The sequence below is a fragment of the Notolepis coatsorum genome, assembly GCF_963971535.1.
Source record: "Notolepis coatsorum genome assembly, chromosome: 4".
Taxonomy (NCBI): Eukaryota; Metazoa; Chordata; class Actinopteri; order Aulopiformes; family Paralepididae; genus Notolepis; species Notolepis coatsorum.
In genome coordinates, this window is record NC_140168.1 from 136390489 (window position 1) to 136410278 (window position 19790).

General features: G+C 44.7%; 1 protein-coding gene across 2 annotated transcripts in view; it reads left to right on the top strand.

Annotated features, from left to right (window-relative positions):
• The window catches only part of LOC311227442 (RNA-binding protein with multiple splicing-like), a 197760-nt gene that overhangs the window by 89059 nt on the left and 88911 nt on the right, over window positions 1-19790 (top strand). For both annotated transcript variants that reach the window (XM_084313085.1, XM_084313086.1), the window contains exons 3-4: window positions 312-350; window positions 15002-15064. In XM_084313085.1, coding sequence (XP_084169211.1) covers window positions 312-350; window positions 15002-15064 — 102 coding nt within the window. The remainder of the gene's footprint in view (window positions 1-311; window positions 351-15001; window positions 15065-19790) is intronic.

The following is a 19790-nucleotide window of genomic DNA, read 5'->3' on the forward strand; positions in this document are numbered from 1 at the left end:
TTAAAATCAAAGGGGTATTGCACATAAATAGGCACTTCAGATAATCCTTCAGAACGTTGATCGGCTCAGCTGACCCGACAATAAATCAAAATGACACCATTCACCATCGTAGCCTATGATATAACAGCATTGCATTGGCCTACATCAACCGGTTTTAATAAACAAACAGTAGCATGTGTATCTTTTAGATCAATTAGGCTATGAAAATTAGGCTGCCTCTAAATATAAAAGTAATAAAAAACAAAAAAGATAATAAAATAATTATATATATATATTTGTTTTAACGATCCTTGTTTTCTTGTCTGTTTCAGGGCTACGAGGGCTCCTTGATAAAGCTCACCTCAAAACAGGTATGTGGTGCCCGGTGTGTGTGTGTGCATTACGCAATGCCTTGCTCATCAGCATCTTTTGTTCCTTACCACCCCCGCTCTGTTCTCGGGGTACAGTTTCAGAGAGGGGGCCGGGGAGGGCGGGAGTTCTATCCTACTCTACTATTACTATTACTAGATTAGATTAGATTAGATTTAGATTAGATTCTAATGTATCGTGATTATACAGCACAGGTACAGTACAACGAGAATAAGTTTATCATCCAACCAGAGTGCAAATGTAACAGGAAAGTGCGACAGTAATATACCATGTACAGGTGATTAAACTGAGTAATAGTGCTAATCCGATGTATGTACATGGTTGTAGTAGTATTAATATGTACGGTGATACAGGTATACAGACACTATGTTTACACAGTATACTCACACTGCAGAATTCACTACCCTTTGTTCAGGAGCAACTGAGAACATTTGTTTTTGGGTTGAGGGGGGGTTAGGGGGGGTGGTGGAAGGGGAGAGGGGGGATAGTTTTGTACCAACTTGCCTTTGGCAGGAGAGCAGCGGGGAAGGGAGGGAACAGGAGACTTTAAGACATCAGAGTGTCAGAATGTTTTGACAAGAACGCCGTTCTGACTAGTGCCTCGTCTCCACTAGCCAGGGTTTAGCTGTGGCCGTGTCTCCACTAGCCAGGGTTTAGCCGTGCTGTGGCCTCGTCTCCACTAGCCAGGGTTTAGCTGTGGCCTTGTCTCCACTAGCCAGGGTTTAGCTGTGGCCTTGTCTCCACTAGCCAGGGTTTAGCCGTGGCCTTGTCTCCACTAGCCAGGGTTTAGCTGTGGCCTTGTCTCCACTAGCCAGGGTTTAGCTGTGGCCTTGTCTCCACTAGCCAGGGTTTAGCCGTGGCCTTGTCTCCACTAGCCAGGGTTTAGCTGTGGCCTTGTCTCCACTAGCCAGGGTTTAGCTGTGGCCTTGTCTCCACTAGCCAGGGTTTAGCTGTGGCCTTGTCTCCACTAGCCAGGGTTTAGCCGTGCTGTGGCCTCGTCTCCACTAGCCAGGGTTTAGCTGTGCTGTGGCCTTGTCTCCACTAGCCAGGGTTTAGCCGTGCTGTGGCCTTGTCTCCACTAGCCAGGGTTTAGCCGTGCTGTGGCCTTGTCTCCACTAGCCAGGGTTTAGCTGTGCTGTGGCCTTGTCTCCACTAGCCAGGGTTTAACCGTGCTGTGGCCTCGTCTCCACTAGCCAGGGTTTAGCCGTGCTGTGGCGTTGTCTCCACTAGCCAGGGTTTAGCTGTGGCCTTGTCTCCACTAGCCAGGGTTTAGCTGTGGCCTTGTCTCCACTAGCCAGGGTTTAGCCGTGCTGTGGCCTCGTCTCCACTAGCCAGGGTTTTGCCGTGCTGTGGCCTCGTCTCCACTAGCCAGTGTTTAGCTGTGGCCTTGTCTCCACTAGCCAGGGTTTAGCCGTGCTGTGGCATCGTCTCCACTAGCCAGGGTTTAGCCGTGCTGTGGCCTCGTCTCCACTAGCCAGGGTTTAGCTGTGGCCTTGTCTCCACTAGCCAGGGTTTAGCTGTGGCCTTGTCTCCACTAGCCAGGGTTTAGCCGTGCTGTGGCCTTGTCTCCACTAGCCAGGGTTTATCCGTGCTGTGGCCTTGTCTCCACTAGCCAGGGTTTAGCCGTGCTGTGGCCTTGTCTCCACTAGCCAGGGTTTAGCCATGCTGTGGCCTCTTCTCCACTAGCCAGGGTTTAGCCGTGCTGTGGCCTCGTCTCCACTAGCCAGGGTTTAGCCATGCTGTGGCCTCATCTCCACTAGCTAGGGTTTAACCGTGCTGTGGCCTCGTCTACACTAGCCAGGGTTTAGCCGTGCTGTGGCCTTGTCTCCACTAGCCAGGGTTTAGCCGTGCTGTGGCCTTGTCTCCACTAGCCAGGGTTTAGCCTGGTCATCCTTCTCACTCATCCTTCTATGAAAAGTTCCCTCATCCGGCACAAACAAACACCTGGGCCCTCATTTATCAATGCTGCGTACACACAGATATGTGCGTAAACCGTGTGTACGAGCATTTCTAAGCAAAGTGTGGGATTCATCAATATGAACGTGTGCTTGAGATTGTGCATACAGCTCCGACCGTGCGAACATGGCACCAAGCGGTAGAATAGGAAAGCTGCAACAGACAGAATTAAGCTTTTGTGCATTCGAGTTTCAACACCGACGTGTTCGGTATGACTCATAATTAATTATAGTTCATTGTAAAATAGAGACATGAGTGTAATTATTGTCAAACCCTATAAATAGCATTTGGAATAGGTATTTCCGAATGAATGCAGCATGGTTTATCTTGCGTTATCAGAATACTTTTCACTGGGTGCGCTCCGCGGGGAGCTTTTTTCAGAGAGAGGGCATATCTATTTGCAGAGAGAACATAATTAAGTAGAGTCCGCTACCCGAGAGTGCCGAGACACATTCTCCTTGATTTGTACCTCAATTTGGGACCCAAATTGGAGCGTGGAACAAAACGCATGAATTCCATCCCTGTGCCGTGCACATTCAAGTCCTCTCCACCCTGGGGTCTTTGGCCACGGCACGGCCCAGTGGGATATTGGAGATGGATCGAGCAATAGACTGTACCACCCATGTTGCTTTCAAAGCTCCATCAATAAACAAATTCAGTTATGTGAATAGAAAGGGATTCCACTCAGTCAATGTACATATAATCTGCGATGCGCATTTGGCCGATATATGTCGTTGCTGGTGACCGGGAGGAACGACTCATTCAGGCCTAATTGTATTTAATTTTTTTTATTATGTTTTTGGTAGATTTTTTATTGTTTTTACTACCGGGCAATCCGGTAGAGAGAGAGAGAGAGAGGAAGAACGGGAGACAGAGCGGGGGGAAGACATTCGGCTTTGCGACGCAGCGCGTTACATGGTTCGCCACTTGGGCGCCTGGGCCTAATTGTATTTAATTAACCCTCCAGTCCACCCTTGTCGCAATTCTCGTCAAATAGCCTTTTTTTCACGTGTGTTTGTGGATAGCGTTGGCTAGATTTTATGTATATGCCAGGAAAGTAGCTCAGTATCACATCTTGGACTCACATTATAATAATCCATGTTTGTTTTTTTTCAAAAATCACTATTAAGCGCACTGCATAAATGTGTCACACCTTCCACCCTAGTCGCAGAAATTAACAGGTTAGGGTAACCCTAACCCCCTAACCCTAACCGCCTAACCCTAACCCTAATTAAAAAATTTGTTAAAATCCTGAAAATGAATAAATATTCGATATGTATGGTGAGGACTGAAGTTAATAATGATATTCATGAAAAAAAATTGGAACAATACATGAAAAAGATATGTTTTTAATGAGATCGCAGTTAGGTAGTGGGTTTTTTGAAGGGTGACTGGAGGGTTAAATTGTAATGTTATTACTGGGGTATAATATTAAATATTGTTTAAAATAAAAAGTTTCATTACCATAGATCGTTAATTAGGGGCGGTTCTGTATGCAAATACTTAGAATTGTGCACGAGCATAGATTGTAAGAACAATTGGTATTTAGCAACACAGAGTGTGCGTACAAGTCGGTATGACCATTTGCATGCACGGTTGATAAATCCAGATTTTTCTGTGCGTAGAGACCTTCTAAATTCCGTGCGTAGGAACGAAAATAGAACACTTTCTAGGCATTATTGATAAATGAGGGCCCTGGACTCCCAGATACTTGCCGACTTTTGTTTGGTGTGTTTACGAGTGAAGCGCTAAGCGTTCTCCCTGGATCTGTGTTCCTCTATTGCCCCCTAAATAACAGAATGATGCTATATACGATTCATATGTACAGTTCTCACAAAATCCTTTTGGGTATGTTTTGCTTTTGAGCGTCTCTCCCATGATGCTCCCTGCCTCACGCGGGCTGAACTTGACTAATGGCAGTGACGGCGCTGACGTAAATCAATCAACCCCCCCCCCCCTCTGTCTCTCTCTCTCCATCTCCATCTCTCTCTCTCCCTCTCTCTCTCTCTCTCCCTCTCTCTCTCTCTATCTCTCTCTCTCCCTCTCTCTCCCTCTCTCCCCCCTCTCCCTCTCTCTCTCCTCATTCCAGCAGGAGAACACACAGTCATCTCCATATATAGCAAGAGCCAGAACTCAGACTCTTTCCTATTTATATTTCTCTTCCTCCTCCTGACGTCTTTACTCAAGTCTGTCTTTCTGTTTTTTCTGTCTTTTTCATTTCCCCCCCCCCTCCCTCCTGTCCTCCATGGTCAAAATTCCCATAACCCTAAAAAGCCTTCCAGATCACACACTGGCACCAGAGCCCCACGAGAGAAGAAGCATGTTTAGAGAAGTATTTTTCTCTTTCTTTCTTTCTTTCTTTCTTTCTTTCTTTCTTTCTTTCTTTCTTTCTTTCTTTCTTTCTTTCTTTCTTTCTTTCTTTCTTTCTTTCTTTCTCTCTCTCTCTCTCTCTCTCTCTCTCTCTCTCTCTCTCTCTCTCTCTCTCTCTCTCTCTCTCTTTCTTTCTGGTAGGTTATCTCCTGCTCTCTGCCTCATTGCCCGTATTTGGTCATAGGGGAGCTTGTGCATCGTCCCCTGAATGATGAACTCTCTGTGGACTTTATGATTTAGACCTCTGGCCTCTCTCTCTCTCTCTCTCTCTCTCTCTCTCTCTCTCTCTCTCTCTCTCTCTCTCTCTCTCTCTCTCTCTCTCTCCCTCCCCCCTCTCTCTCTGTCTCTCTCTATCTCTCTATCTCTCTCTAGCTCTCTCTATCTCTCTTTATCTCTATCTATATCAATTCAATTCAATTCAAAGGGGCTTTATTGACATGGGAATTGTCAAAGCCAGTGTTAAAACAAACAAAACAAAGCAAAACAGAGAAATCAGAAGAAATCAGTACAGTACAGAAGGAATGTTTTGTGTGATTGACAGTCTTTATGGTGGTTGTATTCTGGTGGATGTCCTTTTCTTGTCACATCAGCTCACAAATCTTGCTGCTGTGTTTGCACATTGTTGTATTTCTCCCAGTAGGTATGGGAGTTTTGAGTTATTTGCCATGTTTTCAAAGTCTCTTTGGGTGTGTTAAAGTTATGTGATGTATACGATTGCATGTAACTGTATAACTGTTTCCACAAGAGGGCGCTATAGGCGGAGCTATTAATGATGGCGCCAGGTAAGAGGTATAAAAGGAGATGTTAACTCCCCCTCTGTCTCTTCCCATCTACCTCTCACTGAGAGAAGGTCTCAAGTACTGTTGGGTGCAATGTGATAATAAACCACGCCGATTAATGGCTAAGTGAGAAGACCTTGTCGCATAGCTGTCAACACGCACGGTTTTACCGGGATTCTCCTGTATTTCGACCCTCTGCACGCCGTCTTTACGGCGCACGGATTGGTACGTATTTTGTACTAATTATTATTATTTTTTTTTTTACAAAATGGGTGCAATTCTCCTCCGTGACGACAGGTGGCAGCAGTGTAGATTAGACCGTTATCACAGGAAGTCAGACCGGGAGACGGTTGCCAGCCGAAGAAGAATAAGAACAGAACAGCGAGCGGATTTGCTCAGAGCTCAGGGGAGAGACTGATGCGGCACCGAGGGTGTCAAATCAACTTAGCCAGTGTCTCTTGATTGCCCACTCTGTGGCTTTTGTCTCTGGAACAAAGGGTTTGCAAATCTTCTGTGGATAAAACAATACAAAGTTACTGTGTGTGATGCAGGAAGGAATGTGTAAATGTCTTGGTGAACAGCCGTTTGCTCTGCGCCTCGGCGTCCCCCTCCTTCACTCTGACGCCCAATTTCCTGAATGCGATTTATAAATAATAATTGATCCGTTTTAAAAGTTGTCGTGAATTGTCATGGTATGACAAATACAGTTACTGGTAACTCGCAGGCATTGCAGAGATATTGAGGAAAAACACAAAATCGCATTGGCTTTTTTTCTATCTCACATTTCTCTGTAGACACACTGTTCCAAAATTATATTCCCACTGCTAAATTAATGACCATAGGTATTTTTTTATAGCTTTAACGAGTTGTAGTATTAATATGTAGCCTACAGTGATGAAGGTATAAAGACAATATGGTAATACATTGATTGATTGATTTTATAGTTTCACAAACACATCAAGACAAATCACAAACACAAAGAAATAAAAAGAACAATAGTATGTTGCCAGACACTGTCACATCAATGAACAAACATACACCATGTCATATGCTTTACACTAAGGACGCAAGGGGCTGATTCTCTGACATATATACACACATTACATATATACATATATACACCAGCGCCGCCAATAGATAAAAAAAATTAACAAATCAATCTCATAATTGTCTGTAATCAATCTAGATTAATCTAGATTAAAAACAGCATTTTTCTACATAAAACCGAAGCTTGTAACAGATATTTACTTGAGTAAAATCATGGAATTAATGTAAAATCAACACAAAGAAAGTATATTTAGATTCAAAGACTATTTTAATAGCTTTCTTTGAATACAGTTTCTCTCCTGTGAAATACAAATGTTCAACAAAACCATAATTTACATAGCATTTACACTAAGTAGGAAAAGTTTACCCTACAACGAAATGGCTGGGTACATACAGGTTTTGACCAGCAGATGGCAGCGACGAGGCAGCTCCATTGGGAGGGGGCGGGGCCGGGTTGGAGGGGGCGGGCTGAGGGGGCGGGGCCAGGAGAAGGGGCGGGGCTAAAACGTGCACGTTTTCTCAAAACGAAATGTTGACAGCTATGCCTTGTCGTCGTGACCAACTTATTGTCGCCCCATAAGTGACTCTGTCAACAGGTTATGGGCCTAGATCATGCAGGGGCAAAATAGTAAGGGTAGCAAGTTTAGCTGAAGTATAGGCCAGTTTAGCACCGGGAGCTACGCCTACCATCAAAAGAGCAACATGGACCCCAACACTCCTGCGCGTCAAGAGGAAGCGGGGCACCGACCCCGCCGACACGCCGCTGCTGGCGTGCAAGCGGATCCGCCCGGAGAGCAGCGTGCAGAGCCCCGGGGAGGCGGCATCGGGGAGACGGAGCCTGCTGAACCCAATGGAGACGAGGTGGAGAACTCCGTCTTCAAACTCGTGGCGACCAAAGGAAGGAGCAAATGGCCCTTGTTCAAAGGAAGAGCAGAGGACTATGAGCTCTGGGAAGAGCGAATGTTGTGCTGCATGCACGGTGTGGCCCCCACGAGACCACTAACGGTGGAAGCGCAAGCCCTGGACACCAAGCAAAATGCCGACGCATACTGTGAGTTAGCACCACTGCTAGACGACACAAGCTTGGGGCTGATATTCCGCGACACTAAGGACAAAGGCCGAGAGAGCCTGAAAGTGTTGAGAGAACATTATATCGGACGGGGAAGACCCCGAATCGTATCCCTCTACATAACACTAACCGTGCTGAAGAAGGCGCACACCGAGACTGTGACCGAATACGTCATCAGAGCTGAGCAGATCATTACGGCGCTTAAGAGTGCAGGAGAAGCACCAAGCGATGGACTAATGATGGCGATGGTTATGAGAGGACTACCGGAGCTGTACAAACCGTTCACACTACTGGTAACACACGGTTCAGCGGACATGTCGCTGGGATAGTTCAAGGCCAAGTTGTGGAACTTTGAGGCCTCAGAAGATACCCACCCAGCCGCCGCGGAGGCGGGAGAGAGGGTGCTGAAGGCCCGGGCGACGCCGAGAGATAAGACCAGGCCCACGACGGAGCTGGCGTGTTGGCGATGCGGAGAAAAAGGGCATCGGAAAGATAACTGCACAAAGACTGTTTGGTGTAGCTTCTGCAAATCCACAGGGCACACAGACAAAGTGTGCAGAAAGAAACAAGACCAGAGCGCACGGTACGCGCATGGACAAGATGGCAGCTGCGGACAAGATGGAGAAGACGGTGGACGTGAGTCGGGACGAGGCCCGGAGAGTAGCGGGACAAGAGGACTTCATCTTCGGGGCGCAGACAGCGTACGTCACCCAGCCAACGCAGCTGCAGCAGGCCCAAAGGAAGGGACTGAACGTGGACACAGGTGCGTCGTCCCACGTCATCAACCACAGGAATCGATTCAAGAACTTTGACAACACCTTCGAGCCGGAGAGACACAGCATGGAGCTGGCAGACGGGAAGCGCACTTACGGGTTGGCGCAAGGGAGAGGAGACGCACAGGTATGCCTCATAGACAGTGAGGGGCACCGGTGTACAGTGACGTTAAAGAACGCTCTCTACATACCCTCGTTCCCACAAGAACTATTCTCTGTAAAATCTGCTACTGCGAACGGTGCCAACGTGTTCTTCAATGAAGGTAAAGATGTTCTTGTAGAGCCTAACGGTACGCGATTTAACATAGAGGTGTACAAGAGAATGTATTATCTACAAACAGAGTGTAATGACAACGACAAGTGTAATAATAATGATATGTGTAATGTGACTGTCAGTCACGATATTCAGACATGGCATGAGATCATGGGTCATTGTAATTATGAGGATTTACTGAAACTGCAAGCCGTGACAGAAGGCATGCACATTAAAGGTGAAAAGCGTAGACCTGACAAAGAATGTGTAGTGTGCATAAAGGGGAAGTTCACTCAATCGAGAAACAGAAGTCCCACAGAAAAAGTAAAGGTACCACCACTTGCGCTAGTTAACACAGATCTAGCCGGTCCAGTAAGAAACGAGTCCATAGGTGGCTTTAGATATGTACAGTCTTTTACAGATGTGTGTACAGGGGCAGTGTTTGTTTACTTTCTCAAAGCAAAGAGTGACACACTCCAGGCCACGGAGAAATTCCTGGCAGACGTAGCCCCTTATGGCAACATAAGATGCTTGAGGTCCGACAACGAAACCGAGTTCACAAATAGAGAGTTCCAATCACTGTTGAGAAGGAACAAGATAAGACATGAGACGTCATGTCCATACTCCCCACACCAGAACGGGGTGGCAGAGAGGGAAGGACGTACTCTTTTCGAAATGGCTAGGTGTAAGCTAATAGCTGGTAACTTACCTAAGAGTCTATGGCATTATGCGGTACAAGAAGCCGCTTACACCAGAAACAGGTGTTTTAATAAGCACACGGGCACCACCCCGTATACAGCACTGACAGGAAAGAAATGTAATCTAGCTAGAATGCACGATTTTGGATCAGTGTGTTATGCTTACCAGCAGGACAGAGGGAAGCTGAGTCCAGATGTGAAAAAGGACTCTTTGTAGGGCACGACAAAGGAAGCCCCGCTTTCCTAGTCTATTATCCCGGTAAAGGGAAAGTGCAAAAACACAGGCTAGTCAAATTTGTCACAAAGACAACATGTGAGAACGAGACACAGACAGAGGAGCCAGAGCTGGACTCCAGAGTAAGGTGTGAAGAAACAGAGACACCTCAGCCTAGTGTACTTAACACAGTTGTGCAGACAGACAGTCAGCAACCCCCAGAGGACGATAACGAGGAGCACCCGAGGGTGACGTCACGTGCCCCATGCAGTGGGAGGTATCCCTCACGGGAACACAAACCCCCAAAGTATCTGAAAGACTATGCCCGGAGAGAAAGTGACAAGGATGACAGTACACTTACCAGCATTGATTACTGCTACAGAGTGGTGAGTGGAGTACCTCAGACCTTTAAAGAGGCCATAGTGTCCCCTGAATCAAGTAAATGGGAGAGAGCAATGGATGAGGAGATGAGGTCCCTAGAGGACAACCACACCTTTACTCTAACCAAGTTACCAGAGGGCAGACAGACAGTGGGAGGAAAATGGGTGTACTCAATCAAGGAGGGTATTGAAGGCTACAACAAGTACAAAGCCAGGTTTGTAGCTAAAGGTTACAGTCAGAGGGAGGGGATAGACAAGGGGTCGGCAACCCTAGGCACGCGTGCCTGCTTAGGCACGCGGGACCATTTCCATAGGCACGCGGGGGGGGGGGGGGGGGGGGGGGGGCAGCATAAGAAAAAAATATATATATATCATTATTATTTTTTTTATTTTTTTTTACTTCGCTTTGAAATATTATTGTGAAATGTTTTGCACTGTTGTCGCATATCTCTTGTTGAAATCCTCCACAGGTTCTTTTTTGTAAGTCGACTGTTCTGCACACCCCTATATTATGACAGCAATCAGCTGTTCCCATGTGCTCCGCTGTAGCCGGCCTCCCGCCGGCCCTCCGCAGCAGTCGCGCCAGGTAACACACAGTGCTGAGGTTGCATTCTGTGCAGTGTCATGATCAACCCCCGCTAAGAAATCAAAGCAAATTCGCACATTCCAGCCCTCGTGGACAGACGATTACGGGTTTGTGGACCGTCAGAAGGACCGTGCTATGTGTTCTTTCTGTTTGGAAAATGTAGTTTGCCAAACATCATCTGTGAAACGCCATTTCGAGACTAAGCATAAAACAAGTTTCAAGGATCAGGCGGATAAGGCAGAATCCATTAAACGTGCCGTCGCCAGGTATGGGAAGCAAGCCAGCACCCTCAAAGTGTTCACAAGCGCTAAAAAACACGCAACTGAAGCAATTGCTATCGCATTGCTCATTGCATTGCAAAACGTGGAAAGCCATTCACGGATGGCGACGTATATAGGCTTTTATCTGTACCTCATATGTTTTGTTTGAAGGCTTGCCAAATAAAGAGACAATAAAAGCAAGGATAAAAGATATCCCCACCATGTCAACGGAACGTTGCAATGGCTTTGCTGACGGTCTTCGGGTCAACATACCTCTGTGAGCAGATCTTTTCGCACATGAAGTACGTGCTCAACCCCTCCCGGAGTCGATTGACAACCGACCACTCCGAAGCATGTGTCCAGCTTAAAGTGACTAATTACACCCCCCAAATAACCGGAGCTCAGCCAGGCAAAACACTGACGCGACAGGTAGGCTGCTGTTTATTTTCCTGTACATCGGTTTGCATGTTAATTTGAACTTGAACGTGCATATGCAGGGCTCTACGCATAATAGATCATACGCACAATCGCGCATATATTATTATTATTATTATTACGCGGCATGTGTATGTGTAGGGGAGCTGTCCACTGTGCATGTGGTGCTGAACCCTCTCTCTCTCTCTCTCTCTCTCTCTCTCTCTCTCTCTCTCTCTCTCTCTCTCTCTCTCTCTCTCTCTCTCTCTCTCTCTCGTGGAGCACAGTGTGCTTTGCGTGTGCACTGTGTGTGTGCCATCATGTTAACGTTAGCCTCAGTTAAACTTAAACCTTGCGACGCCTCGTTAGATGAAGCTGTGTTCTGAGGTGTTCTGAGCTTCTGAGCTGTGTCATGTGACAATAGTACACATATTTAATTGAAACCCTTTATTTGTTTATTATTTCAATTTAGCTGGAAATACATTGCTACATCATTCAGTAACATTTGCAGAGCCTTATAACAAAAACATTATTACGGTCACCATTGTGACCAGTGCTTAATCAACACATTTTATTATTTATTTTTCTATTATTTCATTGAACATTGCACATGTTAAAAGCCATTTTTCTTACTCAAAATGTGAGTATTACCAAGTCAACTTGTGTTCTTAAAACAATGACAATAAACATAGTTTTATTAGGTTGAAATAATGTGGTTGTGTACTTATTTTTCTGTTAACTTATTATGGATTGAAAACTGAGCACAGTAACTGAACTCAATATTTTTAAGTTTGGGTAACTTATTATTATTTATTTTTGTACAGTTCTCCATTAGGCCTGTAGGTGGAGCTATGGTGTGTGTTGTGTCCAAAAATGAATGGGCAAATGTGAGTGAAATGGTCGCACTGTATGCAGCTGTTTGTCTGCATTGCACCCCCCCCCCCCCCCCCTCCCCAACTCAGATTTAGGGTTGATACAACCATCATAATAATATTGTTAATAATAACAATAACAATAATGATGTAATAATGTAAGAATTATCATTAAAAAGACCTGATTATGAGAGAAAAAAAAAATACGATGCATGGAATATTGTTGAGGCACACTAGTTACAACTATATTTCAAATAGGCACTCCATGTCAAAAAGGTTGCTGACCCCTGGGATAGACTATGGTGAAACATTCTCCCCCACAGCCAATCTGACCAGTGTAAGGGTAGTGATGCAGAAAGCAGCTGAGGACAGTTTGATTTGACACCAGATGGATGTGAAGACAGCCTACCTGCATGCACCCATAGATAGGGAGATATACATGGAACAACCTGAAGGTTACGAGAAGAAAGGAGAGAAGCTAGTGTGTAAGCTAGAGAAATCCATTTACGGCCTGAAACAGTCTGGGCGAAATTGGAACGAGATGCTTCATATATGTCTCATTGAAGATCACTTCCTACAGAACCCAGTAGACCCCTGTGTTTACTCAAGGGAGTCAAAAGAGTCAGGAAAAGTGATAATTGTCATTTGGGTGGATGATTTGATCATCGCAGCGGACAACACTAGAAACCTAGAGCAGGTGAAAGGTATGCTCTCCACCAGATTAAAAATTAAGGACCTAGGCAGGTTAAAACATTTTCTAGGCATGGACTTCGAACAGTCTGCCAATTGTGTAAAAATATCCCAGAAGAGATATGTGGAAAAGATCCTGAAACGTTTTGACATGCAAGAATGTAGAACAAGGGAAACACCATGTGATCAAAAACTAGACTACCAAGAGGATGCTCAGAAATTGACAGATGTAAAAATGTACAGAGAAGCTGTAGGTAGCCTCATTTATTTGACAACATGTACTCGCCCTGACCTATGTTTTGTAGTGAGTAAATTGTCACAGCATTTTGCTGACCCCACAGAGGAGCACTGGATTACAGCAAAACATGTTTTTCGTTATCTCAAAGGTACAGCAGATAAACAGCTTTGTTTCAGAAAGAGCAGCGAGGGCTTAGGGCTTAAAGCCTACAGTGATGCAGATTGGGCGGCAGACACCACAGACAGAAGAAGTACCACAGGGTATTGTGTGAGTTTGAACACAAACAGCTCACTGGTTTCGTGGAAAACAAAGAAGCAGCCCACAGTGGCACTATCAACTTGTGAAGCCGAATACATGGCTCTAGCTATGACAATACAGGAATGTATTTATCTAGAACAACAGCTCGAAGGAATGGATACCTATGTATACAAGAAAACTGTTGTTTATGAAGACAACCAGGGAACCATTGCAATTGCGAGAAACCCTGTCTGCCGACAGAGGTGTAAACATGTGGATATAAAATATAATTTCATCAGATCTGTCATCAGGGAAGAAAGGATGACACTGATTTATTGTCCGACAGACGACATGGTAGCAGACGCTATGACGAAGCCTGTTTCCAAACTGAAATTGAGAAGATTTGCAGAGGTCATGTTTGGTGTGTAAATATTGACTGTTATGCAATTTGTGGGAAGTATATGTCTCTGATGTCTTGGTATAGTGGTTAGGTTTAAGAAGTGTAGCTCGCTTTCCACCTCTTGTGTGCAGTGGGTGCACAGTCTGTCTTCTCTTGGGAGATACACTACATGTAGTCAAGGATCTTCTTAGTTTTGGATCAGTCACAGTGCTCAGGTATTCTGCCACAGGTATTCTGCCACTCTGTTTAGGGCCACATAGCATTCCAATTAGCTCTGGTTTTGGGTTGATGCTTTGTTATGGAGTGTGTCTGGGTCACTTTCTTTTAGGTGATTATAGAATTGCATTATTTGGTGTTTTCCGTTGGGTGCGGAGAATGGATTTGCTAAATTCTGCATGCAGAGTCTCAATTGGGTGTTTGTCCCATTTTGTGAAGTCTTGGTTTGCAAGTGGGCCCCAGACCTCGCAACCATACAGGGAAATGGGTTCTATGATGGAGTCTAATATTTTGAGCCAGATTTGAATTGGAATGTAGCTTGATGTTCCTTTTGATGGCATAAAAAGCCCTTCTTGCTTTGTCTCTCAGGTCGTTCACAGCTTGGTTGAAGTTCCCTGTGGCGCTGATGTTTAGGCCGAGATAGATGTACTTTTTTTCTGTGTTCTAGGGCAATTGTGTCTAGGAGGAATTTGTGTTTGTGTTGTTGTAGGCTGGGCCTTTTCTGGAATATCATGACTTTTGTTTTGGTTAGATTTACTGTCAGTGCCCATGTCTGGGAGAATTGTGCAGAAGATCAAGGTGCTGCTGTAGCCCTTCTTTTGTTGAGACACCTCTCTCTCTCTCTCTCTCTCTCTCTCTCTCTCTCTCTCTCTCTCTCTCCTCTCTCTCTCTCTCTCTCTCTTTCTCTATCAATTTTCAATACAATTTCAATTCAAAGGGGCTTTATTGACATGGGAAACATACGTTCAAACCAAGATCAGTACGGTGCAGGAATATATGTGTGATTGACAGTCTTTATGGTGGTTGTATTCCGTTGGATGTCCTTTTCTTGTCACAACAGCTCACAAATCTGGCTGTTGTGTTTATACATTGCTGTCTCTCTATCTGCCTCTCTCTATATCTCTCTCTTTTCTCTCTTTTCACATTCCCCCCTCTCTCTCTTCCTCTCTCGCTCCCTCCCTCTCTCTCTCTCTCTCTCTCTCTCTCTCTCTCTCTCTCTCTCTCTCTCTCTCTCTCTCTCTGTCTCTCTCTCTCTGTCTCTCTCTCTCTCCATGGTTTTATAAACAGGGGGGGTGGGGAGGGGGAGGGATATGAAGCATATCTTGTCTGTGTCACTCAGACAGAAATGCCGACTCAGTCTCTGCCTTAAACCATGTTTCTCTCCTCTCTGTTCTTTCAGCCGGTGGGGTTTGTCAGCTTTGACAGCCGATCAGAGGCAGAGGCTGCTAAGAACGCCTTGAACGTAAGTGTCATGTCCTCCTCCTCCTCTTCCACCTCCTCTTCCTCCCCCTCCTCCTCCAACTCCTCCTCCTTCTCCTCCTCCACCTCTGCATTTCCCCCCTTCTCCTCCATCTCTTCCTCCCCCTCCTCCTCCTTCTCTCCTCTTCTACCTCCTCCTCCTCTACCTCCCCCTCCTCCTCCTCCTTCTCTTCTCCTCCTCCACCTCTTCCTCCCTTTCCTCCTCCTCAACATCATCAACATGTCTTGGGCTCTGTTAGTAATTCCTCGCTGTAGTTTTTTTTTATATGTTGCCAGGTTTTTACATCAGAGACAGGATTTCATTGTGAGGAGATGAATAAATATATATTTCTGACAGCATGTAGTCATGAGGAGAGACCTGTGGGGGAGACCTGGGGGAGAGAGAGAGAGAGAGAGAGAGAGAGAGAGAGAGAGAGAGAGAGAGAGAGAGAGAGAGAGAGAGAGAGAGAGAGAGAGAGAGAGAGAGAGAGGGGTGAGGAGACCTGGGGGGAGAGAGAGAGAGAGAGAGAGAGAGAGAGAGAGAGAGAGAGAGAGAGAGAGAGAGAGAGAGAGAGAGAGAGAGAGAGAGAGAGAGAGAGAGAGAGAGAGAGAGAGAGAGAGAGAGAGAGAGAGAGGTGAGGGAACCTGGGGGAGAGAGAGAGAGAGAGAGAGAGAGAGAGAGAGAGAGAGAGAGAGAGAGAGAGAGAGAGAGAGAGAGAGAGAGAGAGAGAGAGAGAGAGAGAGAGGAGAATCAAGAATCGGAATCAAGAGGTTTATTTGTCACATACATACCAGGGCATACAGTGAAATGCGGGTGGTCATGCCCGCATTGATTGGGCAAAATACAATAATAAAAATAGGCATAGAATTTTTTTTATAGGTAAGACACAAGATATGCATGGTAAAAAAAGACATGCTAAGTTCCTGAGAAACTGGTTCCTATATACACTACTATACAATATACAATTTACGATTTTAATGTATCTAAACTATACTATACAGTACCTCCTTCCTTTAACACTTTGATTGCCCAATCCGAGTTTTCCCGGGTTTACCCCCCGCGGGTTGAATGCCCATCACGAGAATATTTTTTTTTTCTTGTTTTTTTTTTATTAGCGATCTGAATTCATATTTCATCAACCGAGTCTACCGTTGGAAAATCAGCCACCCCAGGCGCTCAGATGTGAAAAAAGCGCCCCCTATCGTCTCCCAGATGGTAATTCACCCTTTTGGATTGTACTCAATGAAAATGAATGAGAAAAAAAAACCCGGACTCCACATTTTACTTCTCACTCATGTAACCGGGGTCGATCAGCTTCATCATGGACCCTCAGAGCAGCGGGGATTATGTGTTTTTACAGTATACGCGTGGGATCAATAAAAGGATTGATTTTTTTCGAATGGCGATCAGGAATTGGAATAATCCATTTGGATACCATCTGATCTCAGGTAAGGAATCTATGTTACCAGTCTTAGGATAATCAGACCCGTTTTCACGGAGATATAAGCTTTTCCCCTATAATGTGATATGACTGTTTGACTCTAAGAGCGATCAGGAACTGAGAGAATCGATTTCAGCGTGCGGCACCAGCGTGCACACGTACACATATACTATCGATAATCTAGCGTTTATTTGAAAACGATTACGATCTGTACAAGAATGCTGAGGATGTTCTATGAGTCGGTGGTGGCGGGCGCCTTCTTGTACGCTGTGACCTGCTGGGGCAGCGGACTGAGAGCAGGGGACACAAACAGGCTGGATAAGCTGGTCAGGAAGGCCAGTAGCGTGGTTGGGGTGGAGCTGGACTCCCTAGCGAGGGTGGCGGAGAGGAGGAGCCTTGCTAAGCTCCAGGCCATCAGGGAAAACCCCTCCCACCCACTATACACAGACTTGGCTGACAGGAGGAGCATGTTTAGTGCTAGGCTCACACTACCCAAATGCAGCACTGAACGGCACATGAAGTCCTTCATTCCGACAGCCATCAGACTATACAATGCATCACTGTGCCTCACTGCATCACTGAGCACAGAGTGGCAGTTACCATCTTCCTGGACTTAGTTTGAAACAGCACTGTGCAATATTACACCTACTGTAGACAGTAGGTATATTTTTACTGTATTTATTGACTGTATATTTTATTCCATTTTTATTCTATTTTACTCTACTCTTATCCTAGGCAACTTGATTTGATTCGTTGTATTATTCTAATTCGTGACCTGTTCTGTCTAAATGTTGAGCGATTTGCAGTGTCAAATTTCCCACGGGATAATAAAAGTATTTCTATTCTATTCTATTCTATTGGTTGATTGGACCAGGAGTTTTTTTTATGTAGGTTGGGGGGCGAGACCGCTTATGGCTTTGTATGTGAACATGAGGATTTTGAAATGTATTCGTTGTTTTACCGGGAGCCAGTGTAGGGATGCAAGGACTGGGGAGATGTGGTCCCTCATTTTGGTGCCCGACATGAGCCTGGCGGCTGCGTTCTGGACATGTTGAAGGCGGTTGATGTATTTGTCTGCTACACCAGAATAGAGGGCGTTGCAGTAGTCCAGTCTTGAGAATATGAGGGTGAGGATGACCCTTTGAAGGTCGCTGGGGGAGAGGAATGTTTTTATTTTTGCGATGGTGCACAGCTGGAGGAAGCAGGACTGAGCCACTGCTCGCACTTGTCTGTCGAGTTTCAGCTCAGAGTCAAAAAAGACCCCCAGGTATTTGACCTGGGGTTTTATCAGGGTGGACAGAGTGCCCATGTTGTTGGTGATCTGCGTGACACATCCTCACACATTGCTCATCACATTGCTCACATCCTCCTGTCATGAATGGAAGTGTATTTTACATTCCTCCCTTTAATATTGGACATACTGGGCACCTAAGTGGCAACCCATGTAACACGCTGCGTCGTGAAGCAGCCGACCCGGGTTAGATTCCTGGACCCGGCGTCCTTTGCCGAATGTCTTCCCCCCTCTTTCTCTCCCTCTACCGGACTGCCCGGTAGTACAAACAAATAAAAAATCTACCAAAAACACAATTTAAAAAATATATATATATATATATTGGATGTACTATAGTATAATCTATAGGTAAATCTGTAGTATAATCTATAGGTAAATGTATCCTAAATAAAAATGTTTTGTTATAAGTTAAATTGAACATCTCAATATCTGTTTTATCCTGTGATAAAGACTTCAATCTTGCTCCGTTTTAGAGAAAAGTAGGGTATAATAAAGAATTATACAATTATACAAAATCACTGGATAGTCAAAGCACTTTAAAGCCTTTTTTCTCAGTTTGCGATAGTTTGCGTAGTTACTGCGGTTTGCTTCTGCAGGGAAGTGTAGTGCGTATGAAACAAAACACAGGAATACTGTCAATCACTACATACTGTCAATCACTACAGAGTTTCTACGGTAGATTTCTGTAATAATAATAATAAACTTTATTTGTATAGCACCTTTCATACAGAAACTGCAGCTCAAAGTGCTTCACAACAGAAAAAGACACATCAAGTGCAGACATATAAAATCACAGTTTTTCATTTTTTTTATATTTAATTTCTTTTATTATTTTTTAAACATACACATAAACATAAACATAACACCATAAAATTAGATATACAAGCATTAATTAACAGTACACATCCAATGAAATCACCATTTATATAAATGTATTATACGAGATATACACCTAATACTTGCTATCTAATACCCTACACACATATGCTCTCGCTCGCTCCCCCCCCCCGGACCCCCACTTGGATAATCCATCCATTATCATTCGCTCCTAACCAGGCACTACAATTCATATGCTAGCTTTTATTCTCTCCACCACTTCTAACCACATTGCAATTTTGGATTCACTGACACCTAAAATTCTTGCTGTAGATATTTCTAGATAAATCACATCGAGATATGTAAGAATCCAAACCTTCCGATTGAAACCATTGCGATGCTATCAGCTTTTTAGCCGCTGTGATACCAGATAAAACTAATCTCTTTAGCTGTATAGGGACTGCAAACTCAAAAACATCATTCAACAGCAATACAGAGGGGTGTACAGGTATATTCAGAATTAAGACATTTGATAATTGCTGGGACACTTCTTTCCAGAATATCTTAACTGGTGGGCAATCCCAGTACATGTGCATAAATGTACCCGTGTCCCCATTTGTACATAAGGAGCATCTGGAGTCTTGTTTAAAGCCCAACATCCAGGTTAAACCCTACTGATCAATTATGGGTAGTTTACATCATTGGTATATAATTTCATTATTTATTTTTTTCCATTTGACACCGGAAATGCCACTCCGAAATAGTTAAAAAGGTCCACGCACGAATAACATGCACGCGCGAATCAAAAAAGCTTATCAAACGCCGACGTCACTACAGGTGCATATTAATGAGCCGAATCTAAAAGCTTATCAGACGCTAGCACGGCCGTGACGTCACTTCAGGAAACGTATGCCTTGCCCGTCCGGCAGCGTTTCCGTTAGCCGGTAATTACCGGTATTTGACCGGCAAAATCTGTTGAAGTCCGACATATTTAATCTCTCCGGTCTTAATGTCCGGTGAAAATAATTCCCTGAGTCTAAGCACAATTTGATTATTTGAATTGTATTAAAATAGGCTAAAATTAAATAGCCTATGCAATGAACGAAACGATCATTACATTTGTTTCCTCGTTGCTTCTAATAATGACAACGACGTTGTCAGCGAGAGCTTAGTGCTGGGTG